This window comes from Symphodus melops, assembly GCF_947650265.1.
Source record: "Symphodus melops genome assembly, chromosome: 11".
Lineage (NCBI taxonomy): Eukaryota > Metazoa > Chordata > Actinopteri > Labriformes > Labridae > Symphodus > Symphodus melops.
In genome coordinates this window covers 24,509,662-24,521,824 of record NC_136701.1, presented here as the reverse complement: position 1 = coordinate 24,521,824, position 12,163 = coordinate 24,509,662, and the positions used below count along the sequence as shown (strand labels likewise).

The 12,163-nt window shown below is 46.6% G+C and overlaps 1 protein-coding gene across 2 annotated transcripts in view; it reads left to right on the top strand.

Moving 5' to 3' along the window:
- The window catches only part of castor2 (cytosolic arginine sensor for mTORC1 subunit 2), a 48,368-nt gene that overhangs the window by 4,711 nt on the left and 31,494 nt on the right, over positions 1–12,163 (top strand). Inside the window, exons 2-9 of one of the 2 annotated variants that reach the window (XR_013780182.1) lie at positions 1,273–1,343; positions 2,764–2,957; positions 5,255–5,387; positions 5,476–5,599; positions 6,931–7,041; positions 8,364–8,446; positions 8,539–8,633; positions 9,215–11,211. Coding sequence is in view for 1 of the 2 variants with exons in the window: in XM_079356553.1 (XP_079212679.1) it covers positions 1,273–1,343; positions 2,764–2,957; positions 5,255–5,387; positions 5,476–5,599; positions 6,931–7,041; positions 8,364–8,446; positions 8,539–8,633; positions 9,215–9,277 (874 nt within the window). In the remaining variant the exon portion in view is untranslated. Of the gene's footprint in view, positions 1–1,272; positions 1,344–2,763; positions 2,958–5,254; positions 5,388–5,475; positions 5,600–6,930; positions 7,042–8,363; positions 8,447–8,538; positions 8,634–9,214; positions 12,048–12,163 lie in introns of those variants that run through there. The other variant, XM_079356553.1, reaches the window with a different exon arrangement.

Genomic DNA, 12,163 nt, shown 5'->3' with positions numbered 1-12,163 from the left:
GTGAGAGCTGGTTGAGTTGTGAGAAGCGCTCCCTGTTTGCACACGGAGCATTGTTGAGTCTTCTCTCTTATCCTCCTGTTGTTTTTCACACCTTTCAGCCAAATGTGACGTGTGAGTCTTCGGTGGCCAGCCTGTAACGATGCGATTATCACAGTCGTGTTGTGCATGCTGTTCATCCAGCCCTCTGCTGACTGCTTCCCTTTGTGCTGCAGAAAGTCTGCCGGGCATCATTTCAAGCCTTATTTATATCCTTCATTTCAATATCGTCCATTTGGTGCGTTCAGAGCTGAAAAGTCACGGAAGCGATGTGACCGTGTGTGAAGAAACTCCATCGACAGGGAACAAAGATGTCTCCAGGTTTGTGTTTGATGGAAACAGATCGAATAAAAACGGTGATTTATCGTTTCAAACACACCGATCACTATCATCACTAAGTCGCACCGCGTTTCACGAGTTCTTTCACGTGAACGCCACGATGGTGCGAGAAGAGAAATCAAAGTCTGCAGACTCGACGTGTCGTCTGAAAGATGTCCTGGAGCTCCCGAACGCACCACGGAGATCATCGGCTGTCGCTTCCCCGTTCGACCTTTGGTTAGTTTTTGCGTCGTGTGCGGCTGCGTCGCCACCCGTCGCTGAGAGGGAGCCCTCTGATTGGCTGTTTCTCTCCAGCTCTCGACACAGGATCAGGAAAGGCCGTCGTCTCCACGCTGTCACCCGTTTTGTGCGGTTCCTCCTGATTGGTCGTCTCTGCCTCTGAGAGACCAGAGCTGAAAACACCAGCGCCATTATGAACTTCTCAGCAGCCGTAATTCTCCATCAGAACAAATCTCTTCACAGCTCTCATCATCCGAGAGCTGGTGACATATGGGGCCAGCTCGTTGAAGGTGGTCGGCCTCTCTTTGCATATTAAAAACATGTTGCTCCCCTCACATCACTCTGTGTTTGGAGGTTCATACTGGGAGCAGAGCAGCACGCCGTTTTATTGAGCCTCATGTCCAATATGAAATGATGAAGTAGACATTTATAGTCCCTGTTGGTCCCTGAACATCTCACTGATGCATCTTTTTCATATGAAACTGTCTCCTCAAATATCCACACACTGTTTGGTGTGCGTGTGCGTGTGTGTGTGTGTGTGTGTGTGTGTTACGAATGCACCAGGGAGCTGCAGGCGACAGTAATCGTTGGACAGACTTCCCAAACGACTCGTGCGGTTAATCTCTTGAACTTTCTCCTCCGGTTTTCATTTCTGTCGCTCGCCCCTTTTTTTTCCAGATGCAAGTTCTTCAGCCTGACGGAGACTCCCGAGGACTACACCATCATCGTGGACGAGGAAGGCTTTAAAGGTGAGTCCTCTGTTTGTTTGTTTTCTCTCTCGTGGATCTTTGAGGTCACCGTGGCAACCGTAGACGGAGGCGGCAGGTGAAGATCACGTTGTGCAATCTGTGTGCAGCGCCGCGTGGCCTCGGCTGCCGCTGTTTGAGCACACTCTGCCATTAGGGCTGTGAGGCCAAGCTGCCAGTCGTGGCGTTTTGGTGGCGGGCTGATTGAGTGAGTCCGTGTCATTACACGCCCTCCTCCAGGGTGACCCTCCTCGGTTACCCCGGAGACCGCAGGCCGTGTGTTGCGTAACAGACGCAGGTATTTTTGTCCTGCTGACCGACTCTGAGTGAGCTGCTCAAACCAAACCGTGAACACAACTCGCTCGTGAAAGGACGTTTTACATCATTTCATCACAACAGGTGGATTTTATAAAATCTGAGAGACGGAGAAAAATGAGCTTATTAGAAACATGCAGAGGCTTTTTAGCTCGGGTACAATCACTTCCATCGCTGCAACACCTGTTCACCTGATAACTGCTCTCATATCTGGCAAACCCAGGGGCGTCCAAACGGCCTCACCTCACTCTGTAGATATCTGACAGATCGGACCTTTCAAATGAAAACACTAAAGACTGAACCCACAGTGTGTACCTAACATCCTGCTCCATCACTGACTCGAACACACACACAGTCTGATACTGAGGGAAATCTGACTTCCTGTAGTTGAAGACAGCGTAAAGGCAGTGGCAGGAGAACTTCACATTTAAAGACAAATAATGTCAAAACAGGAAGTAGGACTCGAGAGGAAAAAGGAACCAACGCTCATGAACGTTGCTCACCGCCATGGCTATTTGTTACCAAAAAAATGTAACTCGTCTCTCTCTCTCTCTCTCTCTCTCTGTCTCTCTCTCTCTCTCCCTCTCCCTGTGTGTCTCTCTCTCTCTCTGTCTCTCTCTCTCTCTCTGTCTCTCTTTCTCTCCCTCTCTCTCTGTCTCTCTCTCTCTCCCTCTCTCTGTGTCTCTCTCTCTCTCCCTCTCTCTCTGTCTCTCTCTCTCTCTCTCTGTCTCTCTCTCTCTCCCTCTCTCTGTGTCTCTCTCTCTCTCCCTCTCTCTCTGTCTCTCTCTCTCTCTCTCTCTCTCTGTCTCTCTCTCTCTCCCTCTCTCTGTGTCTCTCTCTCTCTCTCCCTCTCTCTCTGTCTCTCTCTCTCTCTCTCTGTCTCTCTCTCTCTCTCTCTCTCTCTCTCTCTCTCTCTCTCTCTCTGTCTCCCTCTCTCTCTGTCTCTCTCTCTCTCTCTCTCTCTCTCCCTCTCTCTTTGTGTCTCTCTCTGTGTCTCTCTCTCTCTCCCTCTCTCTTTGTGTCTCTCTCTCTCTCTCTCTCTCCCTCTCTCTGTGTCTCTCTCTCTCTCTCCCTCTCTCTCTTTGTGTCTCTCTCTCTCTGTTCTCAGAGTTGCCTCAGTCAGAACACATCAGTGTTGCTGATGCCACGTGGTTGGCTCTGAACGTGGTGTCGGGAGGCGGCAACGCCTCCAACTCACAGCCAATCGGAGTCACCAAGATCGCCAAATCCGTCATCGCACCGCTGGCCGACCACAACATCTCTGTGTTCATGCTGTCCACTTATCAGACCGACTTCATACTGGTGAGTGTGTGTGTGTGTGTGTGTGTGTGTGTGTGTGTGTGTGTGTGTGTGTGTGTGTGTGTGTGTGTGTGTGTGTGTGTGTGTGTGTGTGTGTGTGTGTGTGTGTGTGTGTGTGTGTGTGTGTGTGTGTGTGTGTGTGTGTGTGTGTGTGTGTGTGTGTGTGTGTGTGTGTGTGTGTGTGTGTGTGTGTGTGTGTGTGTGTGTGTGTGTGTGTGTGTGTGTGTGTGTGTGTGTGTGTGTGTGTGTGTGTGTGTGTGTGTGTGAACACTTCAGGTGATGAGATCAATGAACCATCAGGACAGAGAAGGGCATTAAAAGACAGCTGATTCATTTGGAGCTAAAACAACCTGCAGAGTTTCCAAAACATGCATCACATGTCAACATGCTTATAAGACAGATGCATGATGAAGTGTACATGCTGTAAACATGATCAGTGTGTTTACAGCCTGCTCGAAGACTTTCATTACTTTTCCATTATATAACAACCGGCTGCTCCCTTTCTTACCTCATCATGTCTGACATGTAAAGGCAATAAGCTCAGACATCGTGGACCTTCTCCGGCCTCTTTTTGATTTAGAGATCGTCTCTCATACCGAAGCCTCTCAGGCCACAGGGAGGGTTTTTTTTTTTTATTGCCTTGCTTTCTTGGAAAACCAGTCTGCTGAGCGACTCTGGCATGTTTATGAAAATGAAAGAAGAAAAAAAAAAAAAAACAGTGTGGATGTTCATAATCTGTTACGTAAAGAGGATCTGCAGCTCAGCCTCTCGCTGCTGGAATTCCACTCTCGCTGCTGGAATTCCAGGTATCATACTCTGTTTCCTGTCTGTGCACCGGCTGCTCTTTTACCCATAATCCTCATTATTACCAGCTTCAGATAAAATAGAAGCAAAACAAAAACAAAGCTGCACTCACAGCGTCGCCCACATCAAGCAGCACCCATCTCCTCTCCGGCTCACACGGTGTCGGATTGAATTACTGAATATCTGAGGGAAACACACACCAGCTGAAGATGTTTATTTTCCACTGTTTGGATCTATTCTGTTACATAAAGCAGTAAAGCCTGACGGAGCCATAACTTTAGCCTCACTGAGCCGACACACACACACACACGCACACACACACACACACACACACACACACACACACACAGAGATTCAATTGAAGTAATAGCTGCCAACCTTGAAGGGGAATCACTTTGTTACATCCAGACTCGCTCGTTCCAGAGATCCACTTTCATTTTGGAGACGATAAAGAAACACGACCCGACGTTTCGTTTCAACAACACACTCCAAACGTTGCGTACATTTGATTGACAGTAGGGACTGGTATTTAAGAATGGGCGGGGCTTATCTGACTGAAGCGTTGAAGCTTCTCACGAGGCTTTTTGCCGGCCTGGACTCGAGCTCTTTGCGGTCGTTGCGTACGCTTCATGTGCTGAGGCTTTGTTGACGCGACCGTGGGTTCGAATCCGGCCCCGCCCTCTCTCCTCTCCACACGTCCTGTCTCTCTCTCTCTCCTGCGCTCCTATCCAATCAAATCGAGGTTGAAAGAGGACAATGCATGAAAGCATAAAGATAAGATTTGAGTCCTCGTCCTTGTTTCTTCCACAGACCAGCCTCTTATCTAACGCAGCATGTTTCCAAAACTGAATTTCCAGGAATTTATTTATGTTCCCCTGAAGACAACTCTGAAGCTCTTTTATGAAACGCTTTGACCTTCAGCTTTAAGCGCCAATAAAAGACCTTATCAAATGCTGTGTTCTTCTGGGCAGTTATGAAAGGACCAGACGAGGCTCTTTGATTGAACCTTATCGCGGTTGAATAATCTTTCTGCGTCATTGTTGGAAGAAAAAAAAAACAAAACACATCTGTCTCACCACTTTGAGTCATTTCTGTCCTCTTCAACCGGAATTTCATTTATTAGCTGTGATTTATTTCTTTACACATGGAAATCATTTCATTCACCTTGTTTTTATATATAAAGGTTCAAGGTTGTCTTATTTATCGGGGTTGCACATTTGACACCGGTGGGTTGAAGATTTAACACAAGAACATTCACAGAAGAAGAAGAAGAAGATGAAGAAGAAGAAGAAGATGATGAAGGGAAATAAAAAAATGTGACTCCTAAAACATGTTTTCTTCCACTGATGACAAAAAAGGACAACAGAGACCTGACTCTCTGTGCACGCCGCACGCCTCAGAGCGAGCGAGGCGCTCCGTCTCAGGAGCGTGGACATCTCGTCTCATGTGGACTTGTTGTTGTCACTCACCTCCTCCATGTTTGTTTTGGTCCTCAGGTCCGGGAGCGAGACCTGCCCATGGTCATGCACACGCTGTCTTCCGAATTCACTTTGCTGCGGGTCGTCAACGGCGAGACGGTTGCTGTTCACGATCTGGGAGTCACCAACGGCTTCGTAAAGCCTAAACTAGGTAAGAGAGAAAGGTGAACGGGTTACAGGTTAGCCACATTAGCTGGTCGGCCTGCACTCTGGTTAACGTGTCTGTTTGTGTGTTTCAGTGCCGCGTCCCATCATTCACCCTCTGTCGAGTCCCAGCAACATGTTCTGTGTGACCAGCCTGGACCCGGACACGCTGCCCTCCGTCGCCACCCTGCTCATGGACGTCATGTTTTACTCTGGAGGGTGAGAACCTTCTGTGTTGTTAGCCGTGTGTTAGCCTCTCCGAGGTTAGCATGAAGTGTTTTATAGGAAACGCCTCAGACCTGGTGTTTTTAAAATAAACACTTCTGATGCTTCCATCAGCTGAGCTGCAGCCTTTGTACCTTTTCGTATCCGAGTCCTTCAAGCAGCTTTCATTATTTTTGCCCTGAAGGAAAAGTCGGAGACTTGAGGAAATGTGCGACAGAGCTCCGTGAAATCTCTCCAGACAGACGCTCACGACCATGTTTTTAAATGTGGTTCAGACATCCATGTTTACCCCTGAGGAGGAGTTTTAGTGACTTCACATGAAGCTCGACCATCGAGTGAAAACCACACCTCGTGATGTGTTCGGCTTTTAAAATCACAGTTTCTTAAAAGTGTTTGAGAACATTTTAGCACCTCTAAGTTAGCATGTAGCTCATCGTTTAGCCTCGCAATCAGAACGCCTTTCATCATAATGTGTGTCATATCGTTCAAACTGGTTCGAGTCGAAGCTGAGCTCACGAACCATCAAAGGAAACTGAAGCAATGAGACGAGCGCTGTTCAGACGGCCTCTTCAGGTCTCTGTGGCGTCTGAGATAGAGTAGAAGGTTGCGTGATGGCGCTGTGCAGTAGTTCGCTCTGCTGCCTCTCAGCAGGTGGTTGGACAGGAGTGGGCATGTTATTCCTGTGCTGCAGTCCTCTGGCTCCTCCCACACTCGCTGGGTTTCCAGCGAGCAGGCCCGTTTGGGTCAGTGCAGTTTGGGACACTGAACTCTGACCTTGCTTTTACACTAAATCACAGCGATGTGACAAAGTGTAGACCGCCAATAAATTCAACAAAGAAGAAGAACGTGACACAGGAAACAAAGATAAATGGATCCGAGGAAGGTCAGCGTCTCTGAGGCAAGAGACAAAAGCAGCCTTGAAATGACTCTTTAAACCTGGTGCCTTTAGTGTTTATCCTTTATTCCCGTTGTCACACAGGAAGTGCAGATTCTTTTGACCAATCAACGGCCTGCAGTGTGTCTAGCTCCAACCTTTAGTGTCAGAGCGGTACAGTCCGGATCAGTTATTTTGGCACCCTCACCAAACTATGACGCCTGTAAATGTGTGCCGTACCGAACTGGACTGAAGCAGACCGCTTGATGGGAACTTCAAAGATCCACTCGTGTCCTTCACAGTGTTGTTCTACTAAAGGGTGCATTAGTGTCACTGCATCTGCAGCCGTAGGAGGATGAGTGAAAGCTGACTTTTCCTCATCGTCGGTGTGTTAGAGCACCAGACTGTGATTTCTGCATCGCCGTCATCAGAGGTTTCTGTTCTCTTCCAGGCCCAAAGAACCCGGAGCCTCCAGCGAGGACTCCAGCCACATCCGCTTCTTCTCCTTCTCCCTGATCGAGGGCTACATCTCGCTGGTCATGGACGAGCAGACGACTCAAAGGTGAACTAACTCCTGACTTTATTCATGAAGCACCTTTCATCCAAAGCGCTTCAGATGCAACAGAGAGGAAATATGATGTCTGTGAAAGAGTGCGCTCGATAATGACCCATAAACAACAACAGTTTCAACTTCTGCTCTCAATCAGTCGCTCTTCATTTGTACAGTTTACAAAGCCTGTTACCTGGAGACACTTTACAGCAGGGCAGGTGAAAGACCTTACTCACTCTTATGCTACAAAGACCCAACAGGCGTCGGCTGTGTAATGATCCTCACCTGTTTCATTCAAAGACCAGCACGATGGAACAAACACACGAGTGCTGCCTGAGGGGGCGGCTGGTGTGTTGCTAAGCAGTAGAAACAGCTGTGATGTATAGAGGACGTGGTTAAGTCACAGTGGGCTTCAGCGTGACTCATTTCTCTTCCTCGTTGCCCCCCTGTTTCTCTCTAATGAAGCAGACAGGACATAAAGAAACCTGAGCAGCTACACTTCCCGCGTGGCTCCTGCTTATTCTCCCTTCGGGGAGCTCATATATGTGTGTCACTGATGTCTTTAAGGGAAAACTCAAATTGGACCAAACGTCTGTAAAAAGAGTGAAGTTCATATTTTGTTGCAGCCACATGTGGGTCAGCCTCGTCCACACGGTTTATGTAAGACCGCTCATGTTGTCTTCGAGGAATAGGTCACCTATTTTTCTCAACTTTAAAACGGCTCTCTTAAAAGGCACAGCAGGTCAGACTGCAGTAACGCCACTCACCTGTTGATGTCGCTCTGAAGAGCAGAGAGACCCAACATATTAGCATTTAGCACATTTAGCTTCATGTGCAGCAGGTGTGAAAAGCTGTCTGCCTGGTTCTGCAACAAGTTAAACACTAATAAATCTCTTATCTGTCTCCAAACCCCCCCAATGATGAGACAAGTCCATCCTCTCCGTCTTCTGCCTGCTCCACTTTTCAGAAAATGTGTCTCAAACAGGCCGTTTGGAGATTTTCCCTTTATGACATCACAAAGGGCAGTAGCCCCTCCCCCAGGTGGGTGACACTCCCACAGCTAGGTGTTTGTTCTGCCCTCTGAGTCTGCCTTCTCACCGTAAACAATAGGACATGGAGCCAGAAAGCACCGAGTACACCCGAGCCCTTCCAGAGAGGGGGCGTGGCCAGACACAGCTCATTTACATATTTAAAGCTACAGACACAGAAACAGCCTGTTCTGAGCAGGGCTGAAATAGAGGGGTTTATAGACATGATCAAATACAGGATCAGAGTGGATTTGTTTTTAAATGACCTGTGATATTTTATATTCTTTGTCATTTACTCACTTAAAGGTTCCCAAACAACGTCCTCTTCACTAGCGCTTCTGGAGAACTTTGGAAGATGGTTCGCATCGGAGGACAACCTTTAGGATTTGGTGAGTTTTTTTATTGTGTACTGCAAGGCTAAAACTATAAATAAAAACAATAAAAAAAAAAAAAAGTGTTTTGTTGGGGTTTTTTTTTGCAGATGAGTGCGGCATCGTGGCTCAGATCTCTGAACCCCTGGCTACAGCTGACATTCCTGCTTACTACATTAGTACCTTCAAGTTCGACCACGCACTGGTAAGACAAACAGCTCGTTTGATTCACCTTCAAGTGCTGCATGCAGGGTCCAGAGATGCATTATGACACTTCTTAATCTGTGCATTCCCAAAACAAAGGCCATGCTCTTATAACATTTAGATGAATTCGGATGAAGCTAAAAGACGCAGTCAGCTACACTAATTCAGCGCTACATCTGACCTGGCAAAAGAGCGAAGAAGAACAAACAGACGAACAGAAAACATAACGCAGCCGTTAAATGACGCATGTCAAGACTGCAGCTCTCGTTGCACCCTCGCTCTAGCTCGAGGTGATTATCCTGCTGCGTTCTCACATCAGCTCGCTCAGACTTGCTGCAGAAGAAATACGAGCGGTCTGGCAGGAGAAACTCGGGGGGGGGGGGGGTGTAAGCGAAAAGCGTTCACACATGCAGCACAAACATGAGTTTTTCAGGAGTTTTCTGCTGAAGTGAAATCACGATTTGTCGAACAAGAAGCTGTAAGAAAGTTAAGTTCTCTTATAGATTTAATAGATAACCTTCAGCTGCTCCCGTATGTGCTGTGATCAGAAGCTCACACAGCGTTTTTTTTTTGCTCCTGCAGGTTCCTGAAGAAAACATCCAAAGCGTGATCGGAGCTCTGCGGACCAAGAGCACAGCACAGTGAAGGACAGCCGGAGGAGGAACGGCCCCGTGTTTTTTGTCTCTCCAGTCATTTCGTTCAAACGTTTATCATGTCCAAAAAGTGCCAAGAGCTTCTTAGCGGACTCCTGTGGATCGGCTCTGAAGGAAGGGATCGAACCACGAAGCGTGGGAGGGAGGGAGGGGGAGTGTGACAGCGTGTTAGGGATTCATTTTCTTTCCCTCCTCCTCGGCACTCGAGCCCCTCCGCTGCCCGCTCTGGTAGTTGTTGCTTTAGTTTACCAGACTGAATATGTTTCTTTTTTCCTCTCTGAAGCTGCTTCTTCCCACTCCCTGACCCTCATGAGCACCATACTGTATTAGTTACATAATTCCTCTTACAGAAGGATGACGAATGTACTCTCTGAAGCAAAAGAGAGATTCTCTATATATATATATATATATCTATATACCAATCTCTCTGTTTTTTCCTTTTGTTTGTTCCGTTTGGTTTTTAACAATAGGTCATTTCTCGGTGCCAAGATGTCTGAATGCCCCAACTGATGCCTTTTGTTTCCAAACTTTTCACGTGTGCAATTGAAGGAGACGATTTGGCGAGGCAGTGCGGCGCTCCGGCGGAGTCGCGTTTTGTTTCTTTTCTGTTGAACGTGTTTTAATCGCAGCAATGATCCGACTTGGTCGAGTCCCCTCACACTTCCACGCGTGATCTGAAGTGGATCTGAGAGTCTGAAGAGGACAGACTTGTTTTTGTGTTTTTAAAAGTTACACACGCGTTCACACTGTGAGCAACATGGCGGGTGAGTCACCGCAAAGCTTTTTTTAAAATCCAAATCAGACTTATTCTTGCTTTTTAAAAGTGCTGTTTAATGGCGGAGACCATCGCTTCGACTCAGTCCAGAGTGATTAAACAATGACCTTATTTATGAGCCAGCGTTTAAACGTTTCACCAAACATGAACTACAGCACAGTCTTATTTATTTATAACGCTCCGTCCTTACAAACTCCGGTGGGCCACGCACTCCTCTCATTTCTCCTCAAACGTTTCTCATTACACGATTTCCTGACGGGTCCAGATCAACGTCTTACTTCAAGTTTCAACAGGCAAAGATGACGGCTTGAGTTGGTCTATAAGTAAAAGAAAATCTGCAAATAAAGCGAGCGAATGAGTCTGTATCACTCCTCATTTTAAGACTCTTAAAAACTACATTTCCCTCGTTGCACTGGCAGATATTTCTGACTCATTGTAAGCAAGTCAGGCGTCATCGTTTGCCTTTTTTTAAATCTTAAAATAAGATGTTTATCTGTTTGATTGAACCTGGCTGAGATGAAGTGCAATGAGATATTTGTGAAATGAGTCGAATCCGTTTGGTAAGATTTGAGTTTAAACTTCAGGGACCTTATTATTACCCAGCACGTCTCGCTTCACTGTTCTTATAATAGATAATCATTCAAAGGCCTCAAGTTAGCCGACCAAAGACGGATCAGTCGCTGGCCGTCACTCGACGAGTTCATCTTATTCTTAAAGCAATAATAAGAGCGACTGACCTTTTCTCTCCGACAGGATCGATGACTCGCTCTCATTTCTTTGCACATTAATTAGCTTGATTAGCTTGACTTAGCATAATGAATGGAAACAGATGGAAACAGCTAGCCTGGTTCTACATGAGTTTATTCTCTAAAAAACAGAAAAGATGAAATCAACACACGTGTTGCTTCTTCTTCTTCTTCTTTAGTCGAGCTTTTTCCACGGATAGTGACTCTCCTCTTCTTCTTTTTTTTTTTTTTCTCCCCTGAAATAGTAACACTACTAAAAGAGTCACATGAACTGTCACAAGCTCTTTTCACACATGCTCTGATGCAATTTGTTGACCTTTTCTAGACGGCGTCCTGAGCGGTTTATTCGCTCACAGCGGGAGATTTATACAAACATCATGAATCTCTCTCTCTCTTTGTTTACACGTCGACTCACAAGGACGTTTCACCAGGGTGAAAGATTCTGCTAATTGCATTCACACATGCAGCCGCTCAGTCCCGATATTTAAAGGTTTAGTGCAGTGAAAGCCTGAGCTAAAGTGAAGCGTTTAAAAAAATCACACTTTGTTGCGCAGTGCAATCTTCAGATGTTCAAACAGACACTCCGAGTCCCCGCCCCCTGATCGTGTCGCTCACAGTGTGAACCTGCTGCAGTAAAGATAAAACGGTAAAGTGAGAATTACTGAGTCACTTTGATGATGCACCAGAATAACGACTGAGTGCAAGCGTGCTAAATGATAAGCTAACGGTCCACCAGGCCGAACGTTTCCCCCCCTGAACCCTGGTGTCCATTGCGGTGTTGAAGCTGCCCCCCTGTCTGCACTTTAATGCAGGTCCCCCCCCCCCCTCCTCCCCCTCAAAGACCTGCCGTACTGATGTGAAACAGGGACGGTTATTTACTTTACAAAGATCCTGTACAGGCGAGATTTCTGTTGGTCTTAAGCGTTACGTGATATATGTTGTTTTTTTTCCACTCCTCTTTCTTTCTATCCCCCCCTCACACACACACACACACACACACACACACACACACACACACACACACACACACACACACACACACACACACACCTTGCACCTAACACTTTTTTCTCCTGATCAGCTGTGATGATGAGTAGAGACCCTGTGTTTATCTGTGTTAAAGCATAAGGAAGCTGACTTTTTTTTTTTTCTGACTCCATTTCAAAGAAAACGTTGAAAGCTTTTCGCTTGGAGCTTCTTGTGTGGAAAAATAAAATAAAATAAAACAAGCTTTTTTTGGACCTTGTTGTTGTGCTGAGTTTGTTTTCATTCTCATTAACGTTTGTAAGCCTGTAAAAACGTCGACCAATGTCTGCCATGAGGTACCAATCTGATGAACCAATCACAGGCCTCCCTG